This window comes from Marmota flaviventris, chromosome 2 (assembly GCF_047511675.1).
Source record: "Marmota flaviventris isolate mMarFla1 chromosome 2, mMarFla1.hap1, whole genome shotgun sequence".
NCBI classification, from domain to species: Eukaryota; Metazoa; Chordata; class Mammalia; order Rodentia; family Sciuridae; genus Marmota; species Marmota flaviventris.
The window spans coordinates 116,334,957-116,358,519 of NC_092499.1; the positions used below are offsets into that span (position 1 = coordinate 116,334,957).

General features: G+C 36.6%; 1 protein-coding gene across 2 annotated transcripts in view; it reads left to right on the forward strand.

The window, feature by feature from the left end:
• Window positions 1-23,563, forward strand: part of Lrrc49 (leucine rich repeat containing 49) — a 171,569-nt gene that overhangs the window by 47,585 nt on the left and 100,421 nt on the right. For both annotated transcript variants that reach the window (XM_027926029.2, XM_027926032.2), the window contains one exon: window positions 5,117-5,178. In XM_027926029.2, coding sequence (XP_027781830.1) covers window positions 5,117-5,178 — 62 coding nt within the window. The remainder of the gene's footprint in view (window positions 1-5,116; window positions 5,179-23,563) is intronic.

Here is a 23,563-nt window from a genome sequence, read left to right on the forward strand (position 1 = left end):
TGCAGATGCTGAGGCTGGGGGACCTGGTGGGAGCAGCTGTCAGGGGTCCTCTAATAACTCACAAAGAAATATTATTATTCTCCTTCTTGAATCCCAGGTCATGGAACAACAAGGAATGTGGCCTCCCTTTAGCCTGCCATCTTGGATCCCCTATCCTTTGTTTCTTAATCTCTCTTTTATAAAATTTCCACTATTCTAATTTCTGTATGTTGCATTTTTGCATTCTCATTAATTTTTTGTTTCTACCCTCAAATTCACTTTCTCCTTAGCTTGTTTAATCTGCTTTTTCAGCCTTTACAGTATATTGAGTATTTAATAATGACCAATTTTTTGTTTCTAAAAGTTTTGCATTGATTTTTTTGTAAATGCCCTGATTTATTTAGTTCTGGTGACCTTATTTTTTCTCATGTTTTGGTTTCTTTCATGTATTTAATAATTTTAAATATAGATATCCCATAGTCCTTATTGGATAATTATATTCTTTTAATTTTTTGGCAGTTCTGCATTTGATGCCTAAAATCTCTGCTGAATATTGCTCATGGTAATTTTTTTTATAGGTCAGTAGTTTGGGATAGTCAGAAGACTGCAAAACCTGAGTTTGTGTCTTTCCAAACAGTTTTGCTAGAAGTCTTAGAGACATAAATGCTAGGGTTCCATCATTTTGTAAGGGATTTTCTTAGATCATTCCCATAATATAAATTCAAACTACAAATTCAAGTGAAGAAGGCTTATTATTATTAAATTGAGGCTTTTAAAAAAAATCTCTTTTCTCATAACTGTTCAAATTAGCTGTCCTAGATTATAAAGACTGAAAATCTTCCTATTCAGTGTATCAGTGCCTGCTTACTAGTCTTCTTTTTAGTTCCCCTTTAATTTTTCTTCAGGGATTACAACCATGTATAGAAGAAAATCAGATTAGAAGAATAGGATACAGCTGGGTTGACTGATATGCACTGCCATGTAATAGTACAAAAAGCAGAGAAGCCCATTTATACCTTTGGGTAACAGGGCCAGACAGTGGATTTTTTTTCATTGGCATTTAAATGTATGAATAGAATAGTTGATAAGATGGCTTACAGTTTTTATTCTTCATCTCATATGTGCTTGTGTTGCAAAGTAATGACTAGAGCAAGCAGTTATCTTGGAATTAATTTAATAAATCTTTTTATGAAAAGGAATACTTTTTTCTGTTTTCAGATTAAGAATCTGTTTATGGTTCTTAAAATTAAAATAATTATCTCTATGTATTTTTACTCTTGTCTTTTTTTGTATAAAAAATTAGAGTACTTATGATTTTCTTTTTTATTTTTTTACTTATGATTTTCTTATAGCCATTTTTATCCTGTTTGTTGTATGCCCATGTGTTTTCACCTTGCTTCTTCCTTATTACTCTGCAGGAGCTATTCCAAAAATAGCTCTAGTAATAGATGTTCCACACATGGTCAAATTGCTGAGTCATTTAGTTCATTTACAAAGTTTAGGAATATGGAAAACAGTGTCTAAGCAGACTAGACAAACGTGTTCCTCAGATGGCAAGTCATTATTCTCCTGAAAATTAAAGAATTAAAATCTTCTTAACAACCTTATAGCAAATAATTTTTATTTAAGTCTATTTTTAAAAGGATTATGTTTTGAAAATAAATAAAATGGCTCTAAGTCTTACTTCAAAAAATATTTTCAATGTGATTTTTCAGTATCCTTTTGCTAAATGCAAAAAAATTGACAATTTTAATAAGATTAATAATAGGAGCTATAAATATTCCCCTATAAATGCTCCCTTATATGTAAACATTTTATTTCATCTTCTTTTTTCTCATCTTAGGGATGTTAACAGTTTGACTGTTTTGTAGTAGTTTCTCTGCCTGTGAAATATTTACCTCCACAAGAGAAATGTTGCAGGCTGGGATTGTGGCACAGTGGCAAAGTGCTTGCCTAGCATGTGTGAAGCACTGGATTCGATCCTTAGCACCACATAAAAATAAACAAAATAAAGGCATTCTGTCTATCTACAACTACAAAAAGAAGAAGGAGAAGAAGTGATGTTGGGAGTGTTTAATGCTTGACGGTGAAATAAATATGTTGATAAAAAGATGTAGCTTCCTTACATAATCCTTAATCCCCATTTCTCCTTTCTCTATCTTCCTAAAATAATTATGTTTCATTCTGGTGATAAGCAGATTGAAGAATGATAGTTTCACCACCAGAATAACATTGATAAAGCCAAGCTTCAAGCAGAATCCTTGGTGTAATCTAGTCATATCTTTGAGGACAAAGGCAGCACATTTATTTTGAGATTTCTTGAGATTCTAGTTTAGGGTGGGTCTTTCAATGTAAGAGCCTAATTAAAATTGGTAAATTTATGATATAGATTAGGATTGGAGAATACAGCAAGGTGAAGCTTTAAAGTGGAGATCATGGTATTAAACTTTCATTTTCCCTGAGATTAATAATATCTCATGTTCCTCATTAATGGAGGATTCTGTTTAGCTATCATTGATTAATATCCACCCTTCCAACAGTATAATAAAATCCCCCTCTGTATAGAAAAAGACATCAGGTAGTCTAAATTTTCCCATTTGAAGTTCTCCCTCTGGAGCCCTATGTCCTCTACCTCTGATGTGGACTGGGGGCTCTCAGGCCTGCCAAATACACATCATTCTTGGATTTTTCTTTGCCTGTCCAGGATGGTGAAGCCTACTGACTGAACTTTACATTTTTTTTCCCCTTCTATGATTTACTCTCTCATATTAGAGGACCCATCTTTTAGTAGTTTTTAGCAAGTCTTTTTTTTTTCTAAAAAGAACTTATACATAGATAATTGATGCAATAAATATGGCATTCTTTTTATCTATTATGGTTCTAGAATTTCATTAACAAAAGATTGTTTCAGAATTGCTAGAAAAAAATAAAGCTCTTTCTTCACAGAAGTGAAATTTTTAACAAGAAAAATAATTATGGGCAATTAGTTTGCTTTTTAAATTTCTGGAAAGGCTAACTAAATGTGATTATAGGAACATATAGTTGAATTCTGATTTTTAGTTTTCAATTTGTTGTGAATATTTATATAGCTATCAGGTAATGACAGTTATTGATTTTGAAGATTTGATAAGGACTTCTGATAACATTTTGTTTTGTAAATGAAGATAAATTCAAAGCATTATAATTTTATCAAATAAACTTTTTAAAAAACCTTTTCTCACAAATCATAGATATAATTTGGATTAAAATTCAATTGCAAAAATTATGTCTGTAGTCTCTGAAGGAGGTATATCAGAGATCAAAGAAACAAATATAATTTTTAAAAAAGATTACTTGATTCAAAGGACATCTAGGCTACAGTTTCTCAGTTTCTCCCAGTTAGGTATCAGCAATGGTGCTTATGCTCAGGAATAGATTTCAGAAAGAATTTGGGAAAAGAGGTTCCCAAGAGTACAGGGAGGGCTTATAGTTTGGCTTGCACATTTCTAGAGACCAGTTAAAAAGGAAGCTGCCATTTTCTGTGGGAAAGAGAGCCGTGGATAAAAATGAGTCCTACCACTATTCACTCCTCCATTTGGGGAATGTCAGAGAGAGGTTGCTGGAAGTAATGATTTAAGAAGTTTGCCGACATGTAAAACCCATTATCCACTAGGGGAAATTCTGTGATCATTAAGAAATAACGTGTCACAATTCTATCACTTCATATTTTCTTTGTATAACAAGTTTTAAAAAATAAACAAATGCAGCATTTGGGGTAAAGGTAATTAAGCTCATATAATTTCAATGCACTTACCAAATCTCTTACTAAGGTCTTGGAAATGATAGGGAGGAAGAAAGATATTCACTTCTGGAAACTATAAAACAATTTCCTCCCCCCCTAGTATTCGGGATTGAACCCAGGGCCTTGCCCATGATAGGCAAGCACTTTATTACTGAGCTACATCCCCAGTCCTTTTTATTTTATTTTGAAATAGGGTCCTGCTAAATTTCCAATGCTAGTTTCAAATTTATGATCTTCATGCCTTAGCCTCCTGAGTGGCTGGGATGACAAGAGTATACATAGTACCACTACTGAAAAGTTTAAATAGCTCATATAACTAGGAATCATTATAAATGATGCTATCCTTAAAAATGAAATGTATTTTATATGATAAGTAGCACTATAGTGTTCTAAAGATCAGAGCTCTGGAATTGAGGTTAACTGGAATCTTGTCCTATCTCAGCCTCTAGGACAGTAGAGGCTTTCACCTTCACATTCAGCCTTTTCCTGCTCCTATAAACAACCTCAACTGTTCACTTTTTCTCATATTTATGAGGTTTAGATTAGGTAATTACTAAGCTTTCTCTTTACAATTCTGTTACTGTATCCATTTCATTTCCAAAGGTTTGTGTATTTTTGCTTAATGAAATTAGGTAGTTTTGCTTGTATTCATTTTGTATTTATTTTTAAAAATTATTTGGGCCCAAGCATTTCAGTATTTGCTGAGGGAAACTATTTAAATGGCAGTGATGGGCTTTTAACAAATTTTTGATCATACCACAAGAGCCTTTGATGTGTGCTTAGATTGGAAATTGACCTTATAGTGCCCTTCAATAACACTATGACCTGCTTTTAGTTTTATGGGGGGAATTGTCAGTGTATTGTTTCATTTATAACCGAGTGGTGTATTTCCAAAGGTTTAAGGATAATGAGGTGAATAGCTCTGAAATTCTTACTATTGTTTGAAAGGCTAATTGTACAAATATAAAATATAAAGCTTTGAATGATTTCCTTTAAAAGTGACTTTTAACAAATGTCTGATCGTTCTGTGTTTGTGCTACAGTAAATGCTGAAGTAGCATTTTGGCATCTTTCCCAAAAGCATGCTTAAAGAGGCTAGCTGCAGCATCTCTCTCTCTCTGTTCTCTTCAGTGCTTTTTACCTTGCGAGTGGTGCAGCTTGTTCTGCGGATGTACTGAAACCCTCCCATTTAATCTGCAGTGGAGAAGAATGGAGCTCAATGTCCAGTAGAAATCAATTGTGTAGTAAGGTTGCAAGAAATAGAAATGACTATATATTTCAACAGCTGGGCAAGAAGGCATTTATAATAGGTTTTTTTCTTTCAATTTATATATTTTTGCTTTCTCTTTCCTTCTAGAGAGATGTGGATACTTTGCCCTGCCTCCAACGTCTGTTTCTCAGCTTCAATAATATATCTAGGTAAGTGAAAACTCCCAACTTGTCATTTATTAATAACTTGATTGTGTGGGTTTGAGCACTTTAATTTGAAATTGTAAATGCCTTGGAGAATTTTATTGACAAGGAAGATTTTAAATTTGAAAATGATAGGACAATCTTATGACAAAGTTCTTTGCAGAAAAATGAAGCTCTTTTATATATTATTGCCTCTATTGCTACAAAGATGAAATTGATATAGCATATGCTTTTTATTTAATTATATCTTAGAGTTAGTTATTCTTGAGTAAAACATTTGTATATGGAAATTTCAATATATACTTTATTGTCCTTTGTTTGACATTCACTGCATTAGTCAGTTGAATTAGAATTTCTTTCATAAATTATAATCTATAATTTCTATAGCTACTAAGCAATTTTGATAAAGCAGGCTATATTTGTCACTGAGCTGCATGTTAATTAGGCCATAACTGCCTTCCAACTTAGTGTCTCCACTTAGAATTTATTCTGTTAAAAGATAGCATATATATATATATATATATATATATATATATATATATAATATACATATATGCATAAATTTTGTGTTTCAGATATTTAAAGTATTATCATTCTTTATATTGTGATGATATCTTATTCAGTGTCAATGTGGCAAATTTCAAAACTCAAACTGAGGCATAAAGATTTTCCAATGCAGAAAGACCACTACTTCTTCCCTAATTCTTTCCATCTTTTTCTTCCCTGTAACTACTTTGTTTGAACTAGGCTAATATGACTGTCCCCAGTTCTTTAGTTTCACTTTAAGGCTGTTCTTTAAACCTGCTTTTATAAGAGGGAAAATTAGAATATACAAAAGTTTAGAGTATATCTTTTTCTGATTCTTTGCATCTGGTTATTAAAAATTAATGTAGTTTCATTTTTGTTTTTCTGTTCACCTTTTTCCTCATCCATCATCCGTGTGTTAAAACAAACCATTTCCCTGCACTTTATCTCTGAAAGACAGGTATTATCTCAAGTTGGTGATCTTTGTAGAGGTATTATTTCCAAAAAATACCTTTAATCTTTTTTTTTTCTCTTCTATGGTAAAAGTTTTCTGATAGACTTTTCATATTGTTTTCAGCCTCTATTGAATGCAGTATTCTGTCTGCCTTTTGATTTTCTTGCCGAGATAGGGTTTCTTTTCAATAAAAAGAATGAAAGAAACACTCAATTTTCATTTATGGAATTTCTACCTGAAGCACTGACAACTCTTTAGAGAAGAGAAAATATTTTTAAGGTACTTCAAACCGTTAAATTTCTTCAACTGTGATGTGAGAGAAATAATCACTTACCTTACTTTTTGCCTTGTATATAGGAAGCAATTTAAACAGAGATATAAATTTGAGTTTATAGGTTCATGATGCTCCAAGTCTCTAGGAGAGAACTTCTACACTTTTAAACTTCTAGCTCTCAAAATCCGGAGGGGAGTTTTATCTACCCAGCAGTAGAAGCCCAGAACCATAAATAAATATTTTTTTCTTTTGTCAGGCAGGATGGTACACACCCATAATCCCAGGTGCTTTGGAGATTGAGGCAGGAAGGTCACAATTCTGAGCATAGCCTAGGCAACACAGCAAGACACTATCTATAAAAAATAAAAATATTAATGGGTTAGATATTTGTAAGTTTTAAAATAAAGCATGATTTCTTAAGAAATTGAGACATAAATGAGTCAACAATTTAAAGGCTCTCTTTCTCTTACTAATTATGTTTTGGCATAGTCTCATACCTTCTTCTAGTGTTTCTAGCTGATCTGCTTTTGAGACAAAGTATGTTTCTTTTCTTTCCTGCTGACACATGTGGTCCAGGAGATGGTATAGTGAATAAATTAGGCCTGAAGGGGAAAAAATCAGAGAGCGCAAGCCTTGATAATATTTCTATAACTTTACTAAAGACACAAATATTTCAGATAGCTGAGTGAGCAGATAACCTGGAGTGACAATTGTAATGTATTTTCAGGGACCCATTGCCTTATTAGGTTCTAGCATAATAGAGTTGCCAGGTTTTATAGTTCAGTTGCCCAGAAATAACATAAGTCAAGAAGAGTAGAAACAGCAGAGTAAAGCCCAAACTTAACACATTTTAAGATTTTTTCACTAGAGAACCCTCAGATAGCATCCAACAAATAAAAATATCCAAATGTGTAACCATTTGGGGGGACAAAAATAAATTGACTGAATTATTCTAGAACTTCCTAGGTTTTCACTAATTTGTTGGATTTTCAGTGGTCCATTCACATCGACTATTAGGTACCCTGTGAAAATACAGAAAATCACGAAATATAATGACACCCAATAGAGTTTATAGTGCTCCAACATAGGATGAATAGGTACCTATACTGAATGGAGAGTTCATTGTGAGCATGGTAGACAGACCTCTTTTGTATGCTTGTCTACAGATATTATAACAATGTGCTTAGTTCTATCAGTAGGCATGCAAGATACATTTAGAGACTGAATGACATGCCCATGTCTATCTGTGTATCTCAATAGAACCAGTGCTTCTGATTAAATATCCTCAGAACATTCATAATCTAATGAGGAAGACAGAGACACAAATAAAGAATTATAATACAGTTAATATATACATTTGTATGTTTATACATGATATATATTTACATATATACAATTAATGAAGTGTTAAACTTAGTTGTAGTGATATATTATTTTAAAAACAAACAAAAAAAGTTTGTTCTTTATTTCTATAATGTTTTGACTGGCAATTCATATTTATAAATGAGGGACTAATAGATAGATTTGTTTTTCAACTTAAGTTCTAAAATCTTTGAGAATGCAAATAATTCTGAATGCAGAATCTCTGCCTGCAGAGGATGTAGGGAGAAAGGTGGGAGGAGGATGTCTACTCAGTAGTGAGACTTCTCTTTAGAATATGTGTACCCCAGAGACTTGCCTTCTGGGAGTTGATTCCTTTATTCATCTTGGCCAACAGAACTTACCTACCACACTGTCATTTTCTCTTATTATTTTCAACCTGGAGACAGTTTGGGAGTCAGCCACTCTGAGGAAAGGTAGCAAATTGTTACCTTCAATAATTATCTGGACAGTGGACCCACATCTGCTCCCAATGCTTGCTATCTCTGATCAAGGGAATGTTCTGAGGCTCTGCCAGTGACCCTTAATTATAATGTAATAATCATGTCCATTACAGGCTCTTTAGCAATTTGGGGTTTTACTGATTCCATCTGCTTTTACATTCTCCAGAAATTATTTAGTATAGTTTACCAACAGAACTCATCTTGATTTTCCAGTACTGCTGTGGACATTTTCATACTTTTGTGTTCGATCATTTCAAAGAGATTAAAGGGTAGAGAGAGATAAGAACATGCACTCAGGAAGCCGTGCTCATCACTGACTTTACTTTGAGTGATTTCCCCAAATAGGCTATGCACAAAAATATTCTTGGAGGCTTTGAAAACATATAATTGGGCTGGGGTTGTGGCTCAGAGGTAGAGTGCTTGCCTACCATGCATGAGGCACTGCGTTTGATCCTCAGCACCACAAAAAAATAAAAATGAAGATATTGTCTCTATCTATAATTAAAAAATAAATATTTAAAAAATAAAAGAAAACATATAGTTCCTGTTTTGCTGCTGGATCATTTGCTCTGATAGACTTATAGTGGGACCACTCTAATTTTAGAGGATTCTAAGTGTTTGATTTGGGAACTACTGAGTTACATTGCTCCAAAATGAGACTATTTATTAACTTCAAGATTACTATTTTGTGAAAAAGTTAATCAAGCCCTTTATAAGAAAAAGATTTTGAAGCAAAAACTTTTCAGGGCTAACTGTTCTCTTCAGATATTTTATGATCTGTAGCCAAAACTGAGGTGTTTCATTAATTTTTTTCATGAGACAGTTTGCTATTTCTTATATAGTTAAGTGCTAATTTATTCTATTTTCTCTCTTCTCTTTCTTTTTTCTCCAGTGTGGAAAACTTTTACAACTTTGGTGTTTTTTTTAAACAAAAGGAAGAATGAGCTCATAATTATAGTGCATTGATTGTCCAGAAGGGAATGGTTGCTTTTGTTTCTAGAACTCGGGGAATTCAGTGTCAGTGAAAAAGAGTAAAGCACTAATCAAGGTCAAATATCAACTTAGGACTCTTGATCTCATCTATTATTATTATTATTATTATTATTATTATTCCACATCCCCAGTCCTATTTTGTATTGTATTTAGAGACAGGGTCTCACTGAGTTGTTTCGGGTCTCACTTTTGCTGAGGCTGGCTTTGAACTTACTATCCTCCTGCCTCAGCCTCCCAAGCCACTGGGATTACACGTATGTGCCACTGCACTTGACTTATTATTATTTTTAATTGAACTGAAATACACATAACATTAAATTTACCACATTAACTGTTTTTAAAGTTTGTAGTTCAGTAATGTAGTTCAGTATATTCACATTGTTCTGCAACTCTTTTTTTCTTGCAAAACTGAAACTGTATACCTATTAAACATATGTCTCCATTGCCCCCTTCTTATAGCCCTTGGAGACTGCCATTCTTTCTGTCTCTATGAATTTGAGTACTTTGGATACCTCATATGAGTGGAATCCTACGGCATTTGTCTTTTTGTGTCTGGCATATTTCATTTAGCGTGTTTTCTGCAGTGTAAATCTGTGCTGTAGGATGTGTCAGGATTTCCTTCCTGTTTAAAGCTGAGTCCTCTTATATTATTCTTGAGGTAATATGGAAGAGGGAGGTTACAGAATGAGCCAGCCCTGCCTTTCCCTCTTCACTGCCTTCTCATACTGCCCTAGACTCTTTTTCTACTGAACTTCTTTAAACATATCAAATGCCTCCTTGCTTAGTCTTTGTCATTGTACCTACCTAGGCCATTGGCAAATAACTTTTTTTTCCTGCCCTTTCACTATCTAAATAGTTCCTGATCATACTTTAGGTCTCAGATTAAATGGTATCAAATGTTCTTAAACCTTAATATACATAATCATCATCTGCTAAAATGCAGGTGGACTCTAGCTTCAATGGATTCTAATTCAGTAATTTTAGGTCTGGTTCAGGAATTTGTATCTTTAGCTAGTAATACAGTGACTTAAAAATATCTGTTCTCCATGTTTTCCAAGCTTTAGGTCAAAACACATACAGGAATCCTAAATTCAACTTAGTAGTCCTGTTACCAGATGGCTAAGGGTCCTTATGCTCAACTTAGAAAAAATGAAAAACCAAAATGAATATCCTTTAGTTTTAGCAGCTCTGAGCCCTGAGTGTCAGCTGCTCTTGATCCTTAGGTGTTGGCAGTTATCCCAGATGCTCTTAGCATCTGGATATAGAAGCTACTCACAACTCTCCACAGAAAGAGCTAACTGCCCCCAGCAGCTCTTCTGCTATTTGAGCTAACAACTCCCAGCAGTTTTTCTGTATTTGAAGCTCACAGTTCTCAGCAGCGCTTTTGCCGCTTACCTATCTTTTCCTAGACATTCTCTGTAGCTCTTTAGCAATTCTGACTGCTAGGTGTTCTGAGGGCTAGCAGCCCTTGGTGTTGCCATCTCTTGGTGCAACCAACTTAGCCTGCTATTTTTGAGATAACAATAAAAATAGGTGGGCTGGGGTTGTGGCTTAGCGGTAGAGCACTTGCCTAGCATGTGTGAGGCCCTGGGTTCAATCCCCAGCACCACATGAAAATAAATAAATAAATAAGATAAAAGGTATTGTGTCCAACTAAAAATAAATATTTTAAAAAATAAATTAAAATAGGCAAAATAAAACTATCTGAACAAGGCTTTATTGGGGCTTATTCTGTAACATAAGGTACAGTATACATAATTTCCAGACTGGCCTCATGAAAGTGAGGGAAGGATTGCTTATACATGCAAAGGTGGGACCACACATGTACATTGTACATTCTCTCCTGCCTACTAACTGCAGATTTTCTGTTTTGTCATGTCAGCCTGGGCAAGCATACTTGGCCTGCCTGTCCTGGGGTAATGAATGGAGGAGGTGCTCCTCATCCACCAGGATGGGGGAAGCTGAAGGTGGATGGACATATTCTGAGTGGCAGAAAGGTGGAGTCATCAAAGGTGGCCACAGGTTGTCCAAAGCTGTCCCAGTCTGAGTGAAATTTCTCTGAGCTGTGTAGGCATCTGTAGATGTCTATAGCTGTCATGATGACAGCTGTGCCTGATCATTGAAGAAGTGGCCACTAGATTGACAGCTCCCAGGGTTTCTGTGAAGCAGTGGTGCTTAAATCCTGGCTGCTCCCACTTCTGATGGGACTTTAGAAGAAGAAGCAATGTTTGTTGATCATAGCCCACCCAGCTCAGGGCTAGAGCTCTCAGCAGGAGATTGGAGCAGTGGTTGCCACTGCAGGCACCCCCTCTTTTCCTCTCTGATCCCTCCCTGTATTACAGGTGGCACAGCCCCAGCTCAGATCCCTGCCTCACCTCTACCCCATTCTGTAGGCCCAGCACAGCCCCCTGGCTGCACCTCAGGGCAGCAGCTGCTGCAGCTGAGTAGCCAGGCTTGGAGGAGGGGTACAGGGCTGTCATCCATGCAGCTGAGCATGATGACACCTGCTTCTACAGGCCCCTGGCAGCTTTGGTTATTAAAGGAAAATAAAGAATCTCTTTTTGGGGAGAGTTGGACTCTCTTGTCATGGGTTCAAGACCAGAAAAATTAAAGTAGAATAGAAATTATCAGAGTTTGTCATACATTGTAAGGACAAATACTGTTTTATGAAGATTTTCTACTTTTGATTGTTTATAGGTGTGTCTATGAATGCATTTGTGTCTGTATTATTATTTTACTATGGAGATATGTGAATTGTGTTACAATTTAAATATGTGTTATACTATAGATTAGGTTTAAAAAGTTTGAAAAGTAGGGTGAAATCTTGCAACATAATTTTATAGCTTACTGTGTTTCTACTACTATTGCAGTGTTCATTGTTCATTGTACTTTAATTTTTAACCACCCACCCCAAGACTGTAAACATGGCAAGGGCAGAGGAATAGATGTACACTGCTTACCACATCCTCTCTGGCATCTGGTAGACATATCCTTTTAGTAAAAATATTACTAACATATTTAAAATTTTTCAGGAAGAATTTAATCCTGCAAATAGGTAGATATTCCTGTGCAGCTGAAGAACTTGTTTTGGTGGGTCCTCTTTCATGTCATTGCTAGATCATTTGGATTGTGTTTTATGCTGGACCTGTGAGGTTTAAAGCTATACGAAATCAAAACTCTCTTGGCTTTTTAAAAAAATATTTATTTTTTAGTTGTAGTTGGACACAATACATTTATTTATTTATTTATCTATCTATCTGTCTATCTATTTTTATGTGGTGCTGACGATCGAACCCAGGGCCTTGGGCATGCTAGGCAAGTGCTCTACCGCTGAGCCACAATCTCAGTCCCTCTTGACTTTTTTTCATGCTTCCATTTAATCTATTGATTTTTCAGTAATGATCTTGCCAAGAACTTCTAGATCTTGAAAAATATAAGAAAAAAATATACAAGAGACAAAACCTTTTAGTTATGCAGTGGGATATATTAAGGGTAGTGGCCATGGTTTGCTCCAGGTGTGGGCAATTTGGAACTGTGGCATCTATAAGACATTTATAAACGGGCTGTGGCTGTGGCTCAGCAGTAGAGCACTTGCCTCACATGTGTGAGGCATTGGGTTCGATCCTCAGCACCACATAAAAATAAATAAATAAACAAATAAAGGTATTAAAGAAAGATATTTATAAACAATGATAAGACAGACAAAACAATGTTGCTTTTTATTATCACCATGCCCTGGAATTTTAAAACCATGTCAGTGATGAAGTACTCCTTTATGCCAGGGTGGGAAATCTCATACCTCCTTCCTTCCCTTAGTAAGATATTGCTGTTTGGGCCCAGCTTTCTCTTTATGATGTCATTGAAATTTTTCCCCTATTTTCTTATTGGTGCACTACATTTGCACATAATGATGAGAATTTTTTTCATTACATATTCAAATATACACATAATATAACTATAATTTGGCCAATATCCCTCTTCATTGAAACTTTTTTTTTTAATTTTTTATTGTTGGCTGTTCAAAACATTACATAGTTCTTGATATATCATATTTCACAATTTGATTCAAGTGGGTTATGAGCTCCCATTTTTACCCCATATACAGATTGCAGAATCACATCAGTTGCACATCCATTGATTTACATATTGCCATACTAGTGTCTGTTGTATTCTGCTGCCTTTCCTATCCTCTACTATCCCCCCTCCCCTCCCCTCCCCTCCCCTCTTCTCTCTCTGCCCCCTCTACTGACATTCGTTTGTCCCCCTTGTATTATTTTTCCCCTTCCCCTCACTTCCTCTTGTATGTACTTTTGTATAACTCTGAGGGTCTCCTTCCATTTCCATGCATTTTCCCTTCTCTCTCCCTTTCCCTCCCACCTCTCATCCCTGTTTAATGTTAATCTTCTTCTCATGCTCTTCAACCCTACTCTGTTCTTAGTTACTCTCCTTATATCAAAGAAGACATTTGGCATTTGTTTTTTAGGGATTGGCTAGCTTCACTTAGCATAATCTGCTCTAATGCCATCCATTTCCCTGTAAATTCTATGCTTTTGTCATTTTTTAATGCAGAGTAATACTCCATTGTGTATAAATGCCACATTTTTTTTATCCATTCATCCATTGAAGGGCATCTAGGTTGGTTCCACAGTCTAGCTATTGTGAATTGTGCTGCTATGAACATCGATGTAGCAGTGTCCCTGTAGCATGCTCTTTTTAGGTCTTTAGGGAATAGACCGAGAAGGGGAATAGCTGGGTCAAATGGTGGCTCCATTCCCAGCTTTCCAAGAAATCTCCATACTGCTTTCCAAATTGGCTGCACCAATTTGCAGTCCCACCACCAATGTACAAGTGTACCCTTTTCCCCACATCCTCGCCAGCACTTGTTGTTGTTTGACTTCATACTGGCTGCCAATCTAACTGGAGTGAGATGGTATCTTAGGGTGGTTTTGATTTGCATTTCTCTGACTGCTAGAGATGGTGAGCATTTTTTCATGTACTTGTTGATTGATTGTATGTCCTCCTCTGAGAAGTGTCTGTTCAGGTCCTTGGCCCATTTGTTGATTGGGTTGTTTGTTCTCTTATTGTTTAATTTTTTGAGTTCTTTGTATACTCTGGATATTAGGGCTCTATCTGAAGTGTGAGGAGTAAAGATTTGTTCCCAGGATGTAGGCTCTCTATTTACCTCTCTTATTGTTTCTTTTGCTGAGAAAAAACTTTTTAGTTTGAGTAAGTCCCATCTGTTGATTCTAGTTATTAACTTTTGTGCTATGGGTGTCCTATTGAGGAATTTGGAGCCTGACCCCACAGTATGTAGATCGTAGCCAACTTTTTCTTCTATCAGACGGCGTGTCTCTGATTTGATATCAAGCTCCTTGATCCATTTTGAATTAACTTTTGTGCATGGCGAGAGAAAGGGATTCAGTTTCATTTTGTTGCATATGGATTTCCAGTTTTCCCAGCACCATTTGTTGAAGATGCTATCCTTCCTCCATTGCATGCTTTTAGCCCCTTTATCAAATATAAGGTAGTTGTAGTTTTGTGGATTGGTTTCTGTGTCCTCTATTCTGTACCATTGGTCCACCCGCCTGTTTTGGTACCAGTACCATGCTGTTTTTGTTACTATTGCTCTGTAGTATAGTTTGAAGTCTGGTATCGCTATACCGCCTGATTCACACTTCCTGCTTAGCATTGTTTTTGCTATTCTGGGTCTTTTATTTTTCCATATGAATTTCATGATTGCTTTCTCTATTTCTACAAGAAATGCCGTTGGGATTTTGATTGGCATTGCATTAAACCTATAGAGAACTTTTGGTAATATCGCCATTTTGATGATGTTAGTTCTGCCTATCCATGAACAGGGTATATTTTTCCATCTTCTAAGATCTTCTTCTATTTCTCTCTTTAGGGTTCTGTAGTTTTCATTGTATAAGTCTTTCACCTCTTTTGTTAGGTTGATTCCCAAGTATTTTATTTTTTTTGAAGATATTGTGAATGGAGTGGTTGTCCTCATTTCCATTTCAGAGGATTTGTCGCTGATATACAGGAATGCCTTTGATTTATGCGTGTTGATTTTATATCCTGCCACTTTGCTGAATTCATTTATTAGCTCTAATAGTTTCTTTGTAGACCCTTTTGGGTCTGCTAGGTATAGAATCATGTCATCTGCAAATAGTGATAATTTAAGTTCTTCTTTTCCTATTTTGATGCCTTTAATTTCTTTCGTCTGTGTAATTGCTCTGGCCAGTGTTTCGAGAACTATGTTGAACAGAAGTGGTGAGAGAGGGCATCCCTGTCTTGTTCCAGATTTTAGAGGGAATGCCTTCAATTTTTCTCCATTCAGAATGATGCTAGCCTGAGGCTTAGCATAGATTGCTTTTACAATATTGAGGTATGTTCCTGTTATCCCTAGTTTTTCTAGAGTTTTGAACATAAAGGGATGCTGTACTTTGTCGAATGCTTTTTCCGCATCTATCGAGATGATCATATGGTTCTTATTTTTAAGTCTATTGATGTGGTGAATAACATTTATTGATTTCCATATATTGAACCAGCCTTGCATCCCAGGGATGAATCCTACTTGATCATGGTGCACAATTTTTTTGATATGTTTTTGTATCCGAGTGGCCAGAATTTTATTGAGGATTTTTGCATCTAGGTTCATTAGAGATATTGGTCTGTAGTTTTCTTTCTTTGAAGTGTCTTTGTCTGCTTTAGGTATCAGGGTGATGTTGGCCTCGTAGAATGAATTTGGAAGTTCTCCCTCTTTTTCTATTTCCCGAAGTAGCTTGAAAAGTATTGGTATTAGTTCCTCTTTAAAGGTTTTGTAAAACTCTGCTGTATACCCATCCGGTCCTGGGCTTTTCTTAGTTGGTAGTCTTTTGATGGTTTCTTCTATTTCCTCAATTGATATTGGTCTGTTTAGGTTGTCTATATCCTCCTGACTCAATCTGGGCAGATCATATGACTTAAGAAATTTATCTATGCCTTCAGTATCTTCTAATTTATTGGAGTATAAGGATTCAAAATAATTTTTGATTATCTTCTGTATTTCTGAAGTGTCTGTTGTGATATTGCCTCTTTCATCCCGTATGTTAGTAATTTGAGTTCTCTCTCTTCTTCTCTTCGTTAGCATGGCTAAGGGTCTGTCGATTTTGTTTATTTTTTCAAAGAACCAACTTTTAGTTTTGTCAATTTTTTCAATTGTTTCTTTTGTTTCGATTTCATTAATTTCAGCTCTGATTTTAATTATTTCTTGCCTTCTACTTCTTTTGCTGTTGTTTTGCTCTTCTTTTTCTAGGATTTTGAGATGAAGTATGAGATCATTTATTTGTTGGTTTTTTCTTTTTTTAAGGAATGAACTCCAAGCAATGAATTTTCCTCTTAGAACTGCTTTCAATGTGTCCCATAGATTCCGATATGTTGTGTCTGTGTTTTCATTAATCTCTAAGAATTTTTTAATTTCCTCCTTGATGTCTTCTATAACCCATTGATCATTCAGTAACCTATTGTTCATTCTCCAAGTGATGTATTCTTTTTCCTTCCTTCTTTTATCGTTGATTTTCAGTTCCATTCCATTATGATCAGATAGGATGCATGGTATTATCTCTACTCCTTTATATTGTCTAAGAGTTTCCCTGTGACATAATATATGATCTATTTTTGAGAAGGATCCATGTGCTGCTGAGAAAAAAAGTGTAACTGCTTGATGTTGGGTGGTATATTCTATATATGTCAATTAAGTCTAGGTTATTAATTGTGTTATTGAGTTCTATAGTTTCCTTATTCAACTTTTGTTTGGAAGATCTGTCCAGTGGTGAGAGAGGTGTGTTGAAGTCTCCCATGATTATTGTATGGTGGTCTATTAGACTCTTGAACTTGAGAAGAGTTTGTTTGATGAACATAGCTGCACCATTGTTTGGGGCATATATATTTATGATTGTTATGTCTTGTTGGTGTATGGTTCCCTTGAGCAGTATGTAGTGTCCCTCTTTATCCCTTTTGATTAACTTTGGCTTGAAATCTATTTTATTTGATATGAGTATGGACACTCCTGCTTGTTTCCGAAGTCCATATGAGTGATATGATTTTTCCCAACCTTTCACCTTCAGCCTATGTATGTCTTTTCCTATCAAATGCGTCTCCTGTAGGCAGCATATTGTTGGGTCTTGTTTTGTGATCCATTCTACTAGCCTGTGTCTCTTGATTGGTGAGTTTAAGCCATTAACATTTAGGGTTATTATTGAGATATGGGTTGTTGTTCCAGCCATATTTTTTTATTTATGTTACTAAACATGGTTTGTTTTCCTCTTTGATTATTTTCCCCCCTTTAGTGTCCTACCTCCCACTGTTGGTTTTCATTGTTATTTTCCATTTCCTCTTCCTGTAATATTTTGCCAAGGATGTTTTGAAGAGATGGTTGTCTAGCTGCAAATTCTTTTAACTTTTGTTTATCGTGGAAGGTTTTAATTTCATCTTCCATCCTGAAGCTTAATTTCGCTGGATACACAATTCTTGGTTGGAACCCATTTTCTTTCAGTGTTTGAAATATGTTATTCCAGGATCTTCTAGCTTTCAGAGTCTGTGTTGAAAGATCAGCTGTTATCCTGATTGGCTTACCCCTAAATGTGATCTGCTTCCTTTCTCTTGTAGCTTTTAAAATTCTCTCCTTATTCTGTATGTTGGGCATCTTCATTATAATGTGTCTAGGTGTGGGTCTCTTATGATTTTGCACATTCGGCGTCCTGTAGGCTTCTAGGATTTGGGGTTCTGTCTCATTCTTCAAGTCTGGGAAGTTTTCTCGTATTATTTCATTGAATAGATTGCTCATTCCTTTGGTTTGAAACTCTGTCCCTTCCTGTATCCCAATGACTCTTAAATTTGGTCTCTTGATGTTATCCCATATTTCTTGGATGTTCTGCTCATGGTTTCTTAACAGTCTTGCTGAGCTGTCTATGTTCTTTTCAAGTTGAAATACTTTATCTTCATTGTCTGATGTTCTGTCTTCTAAGTGTTCTACTCTGCTGGTAGTATTCTCAATTGAGTTTTTAAGTTGGCTTATTGCTTCCTGCATTTCTAGGATTTCTGTTTGTTTGTTTTTTATAACCTCTATTTCCCTGTATAGTTGATCTTTTGCTTCTTGGATTTGTTTATGTAATTCATTGTTGAAGTGATCTTTCATTGTCTGATTTTGCTGTCTGATGTCTTCCTTGAGACTCCAGATCATCTGAAGCATGTATATCCTGAATTCTTTATCTGACATTCCATCTGCTGCAGCTATTACCTCTTCTAAAGTTGAGTTGACCTGCATTGCTTGTGGTCCTTTCTTTCCTTGTCTCTTCATACTGTTCGCGTTCCTTTCTGCTTGGTGAAACTGTTGTGCTATTGAATTTTCCCCCTATATATTTATATTGGTCTTGTATAGTTGCAAAGTCTCCCTCGCAGGCGCGGGCGGCGGCTCTGCCCCTCCTCCAATTGGGGTAATGTGCCTACCACGCCGGGAGGCCGCTGGGCCTGCTCTGCCGGTAGGTAGCAGGTCCGCCGACCTTGCAGGCGCAGGCGGCGGCTCTGTCCCTCTGCGGGCCGCTAGGCTTGTTCTGTCGGTGGTCGCAGTTCTGCCTACTTTGCAGGCGCAGGCAGCGGCACTGCCCCTCTGCAGGCCTCTGGGTCTCTACTGCCAGTGGGTCGCAGGTCTGCCTACCTTGCAGGCGCGGGGGGGGGGGGGGCGGCTCTACCCTTCCTCAGGCCACTGGGCCTGTTCTGTCTCTCGGTTGCATGTCTGGCCTGTTCTGATGGTGGTCACAGTTCCACCTACCTGGCAGGCGCGGGGGGTGTGGGGCGGCTCTGCCCCTCAGCAGGCCGCTGGGCCTGCTCTGTGCGTGGTCACAGTTCCCTCTACCTTGCCGGTGCAGGGGGAGGGGGCAGCTCTGCCTCTCAGCAGGCCACTGCTCCTCTTCTGCCGGTGGGTCGCAGGCCCGCCTACCTTGCAGGAGTGATTGGAAGCTCTGTCCCGCCGCGGGCCACTGGGCCTTTTCTGTCGGTGGTCACAGTTCCCCTACCTGGCAGGCGCAGGGGGTGGGGGGCGGCTCTGCCCCTCAGCAGGCCGCTGGGCCTGCTCTGTGCGTGGTCACAGTTCCCTCTACTTTGCCGGCGCAGGGGGAGGGGGCGGCTCAGCCTCTCAGCAGGCCGCTGCTCCTCTTCTGCCGGTGGGTCGCAGGCCCGCCTACCTTGTAGGAGTGATTGGAAGCTCTGTCCCGCCTTGGGCCACTGGGCCTTTTCTGTTGGTGGTCACCGTTCCACCTACCTGGCAGGCGCGGGGGGTGGGGGGCGGCTCTGCCCCTCAGCAGGCCGCTGGGCCTGCTCTGGGCGTGGTCACAGTTCCCTCTACCTTGCCGGTGCAGGGGGAGGGGGCGGCTCTGCCTCTCAGCAGGCCGCTGCTCCTCTTCTGTCGGTGGGTCGCAGGCCCGCCTACCTTGCAGGAGTGATTGGAAGCTCTGTCCCGCCGCGGGCCACTGGGCCTTTTCTGTCGGTGGTCACCTTTCCACCTACCTGGCTGGCGCGGGGGATGGGGGGCGGCTCTGCCCCTCAGCAGGCCGCTGGGCCTGCTCTGTGCATGGTCACAGTTCTCTTCATTGAAACTTTTAAGTTAATTTCCATTTGTTTTTTGAGAAAGCAATGCTGTTGTAAAGTCTCTAGTGTCTTCTGTTAGTAATTATAGTATGGCTAAAGGTCACTGTACCACAAGCTTTGGGTTTAACTTTTCCTTCATCATCATTCTCCAGGGAAAGATTATCTTCCAGGTCATTTTCAAAATTATAAGAAAATTATTTCATAATGTTACCTTTATAAGGAAGTAATTTTCCCCAAGCTATTTTCAACTTTTGTGGTCTATGTGAATTGTATAATTTTTTTAAAAAAATCCCCAAACCAAAACAAAACACAATTTCTTCTTGAGAAAAATCAGAGAACCACAGATGGCCCTGCAGTTATCTCATTTATTATCAATTGGTATTTGAAAGAGGAAATTATTCCACTGACCTTCAGAATGTGTTGATATTTTTTATGAGCTCAGGTTGATATCTCAAGCATTCCTATAGTTAAGATGTAGACCTTTTACTCTTGAACAACTTGAATTGTCACTTATGCTGTTTTGGCTTGAAGAAAATTCATTGTCCGCAATTCTAGTGTACAGCATTCTGTTAGAATACCTTCACTTTTACTTGGTGTCTCAAGTTAACAGAAAAAGTATGTGAATCTTTTTACTGAGTGAAACAGAGAAAATCAATTTTTGGCAGCTGTTTTTTGATTACCTGCTAAGAAAAGTTTTAAATATGATAAACGACTACACACTTGTAGATATTTCATTATAAGTAGTACTCACTTGGGTTGGGGTTGTGGCTCAATGGTAGAGTGCTTGCCTAGCATGTGTGAGGTCTTGGGTTCCATTCTTAGCACCGAATATAAATAAATTAAAAAGGGTTTATATATATATATATATATATATATATATATATATATATATATATAAAATGGTACACACTTATCTGTTTAAATCCTCTTGAGGTATTTCCTAATGTGACTGACTTTCAGACATTTAATTGAGTTTTTCTAAATGTGATGGATATAATCTAAAGAGGACCCACAAACAAGTTTTAAAAACAGGAACATTTTTCTTCATTCATTGTGGTTTTACTTTTTTGCTGTGAACAAAACTCCTTGGCTGTAGAGCCTTACTTCAGCTTTTGAATTCTTTTAGACAGAAAATAGGTGAAGATATATATCCACAACTAATTTTGTTCTGCCATTTCAGAAAATAGACTTTAAGGTAAGATAAATTTGTTTTATCATGCTCAGGGTTGATGAAATTATTGGATAAAAATTTATTTTATTTAAAACAGAACTTTTTCTAAATTATTTTTATGTAATCTTTCATTGTACATCTTATTTCTGTATTACTTTGTCAATGTGCTACTACAAGTAGAAAATAGGGATCAAAAGTAGAAATTACTGTGGAATAGAAAATAGAAAAAATGCTTTAAATGAATCAAACTTCATTCCTTCATTGGTTTTAGGATGTTCAGTTTGTTAGATGATTGTGTTCTGGTTGATATTTTGCACTTTAATATATGGTCTTATTTTAATTTTTGTCCATTAATTTGAGAATTACAGTTTAATTGACTAATTTCTTCTGATTACTGTTTTATGTTTGTATTGCAGTCAAAAAGAGCTTTAATTTTTGTTAGTTTCAAGTGGTTTATTGTATTTATTTATTTATTTATTTTTGGTATTCTGAATTGAACTCAGGGGCACTTAACCACTGACCCACATCCCCAATCCTTTTTTTATTTTTTTAAAATTTTATTTAGAGACAGGGTCTCACTGAGTTGCTTAGGGCCTCACTAAGTTGCTGAGGCTGTCTTTGAACTCAGGATCCTCCTGCCTCAGCCTCCCAAGCTGCTGGGATTACAGACATGTGCCACCATGCTCAGCAGTTTTGAGTATATTTGTTGATCTCATAGTAAACAGATAATATTGACTATATAGATGGATATTTACACCATGTACTTTTATCAGGTGGCAGTGTTATTGAAGATATTGGAGATTTCCTTCTGATTTAAGGTAACTAAGATTACTGCCATTCACATAGAACTTTGAAATTTAAAGATTATTCTATGAGTATTTCTATAGATAAATGAACATTAGAATACAACTTCTTCACATACCTTTTTTAAATCTTTCTACTATTTTATAGATTTATAAGCTCTATAAATATATAAATTTTTTTTGCTTTGAACTAGCATTTTAAAATGAATATTTGCCTTATGTGTTCTAATTTACTAAATGACTTGTAGAGTTGATTGCCAAGAGGAAATCATTTAAGTGGTATGAATAGATTAAAGGCTTCATTCAGATATGTTATTGGAGAGCACTTGGAAACTAGGTAACTCTCCATTCAAAGCAGGGCCAGAGTTTTTCTAGGATATTGCAAAGTAGGGTAAATGACCTTGGGTTTTACCTTAAGAAGCAGTTTTCACAGCAATTTTTTACTCCATTGTTTTTTTTTTTTATTTTCCATTTCCATGCCTTTTGCTTATTTTCTTAAGCTTCAGAATGATGTTTTCTGAGGACAGATTTGGCAAAAAGTTTGCAGTTTATTGATGAATCAGATTTCATACAGCAGGGTAGTAGGAAAAAAAAGAGAAAAGGGAACGAACATTCAAGGTAACTCTATCTTGTTTGTTTTATTCCTTGGTATTATTTTTAAGTAAAATAAAGGCAGGAAAATCTAATGGGTAGCAGTTATTTTTTAAACTCTTTATATGCCTTATTTTATATTATTTTTATATCAGCATTTATAGTCATTTAGAGAATTAATTATGTAATAAAAAAGACACACAAATGCTGTCATGGATTTTATTTATAACATTATGAAATGTGGGGAGTGATACCCTATGAGATGTACAACTCCCCTTTATAAAATGTCATTGAAACTAATCTTCCCCAAATTAAAGGATTTCTCTATCTGTACTATCTGTCAACCCACACATACACACACACAGACATTATGATTTGGATATGAGGTATTCCCCAAAAGCTCTTGTGTTTACTCAGAAATATTCAGAGGTGAGATGATTAGATTATGAGAGCTGTAACCTAATTAGTCCATTCTAGTTTGGGTGATAACTGTAGGCCAGTGAAGTGTGTGGCTGGAGGAGGTGGATCACTGGGAGTGTGCCTTGAAAGAATTCATCTTCCTTGCGGCTCCTCTCCCCATTTTGCTTTCTGTTTCTTGGCTGCCATGATTGGCACATCAGTCCTCCACCAGGCCCAGAGCAATGGCATCAGCCAACCATGGACCAAACTTCTGAAACAATGAGCCAAAATAAACTTTTCCTCCTTGAGTTGTTCTTGTCATGCATTTTTTATCACAATAGCAAAAACCTGACTATCATGTATATGGTATATGTGATATATATGCATACATATATTTACATGTATATATTTATGTGTGCATATTTTTTTCTTCACTACAGGAAATTTTCTTAATACTTTTATTATTAAGTTTTACTTCCATGAGTACAAAGATAGTTTGTGTATATACCTAAGCTTTTCTAAAAAGAAGGATTCTTGAACTAAAATTAAACTAAGGCCCTGGGCTGTTTGCACACCTTGTCTCATTCTGGGTTCACACATACATAGTTGAGAGGCTGGTAACTATTCATGGCAATGAATTCACATTTTTAAAAGTAGTGATATACCAAAGGCCCTCTGGGGTTTTGTTAATGTGAAGATTCTAGAAGTTGCAGGAAAATTTTTGTGGCACAT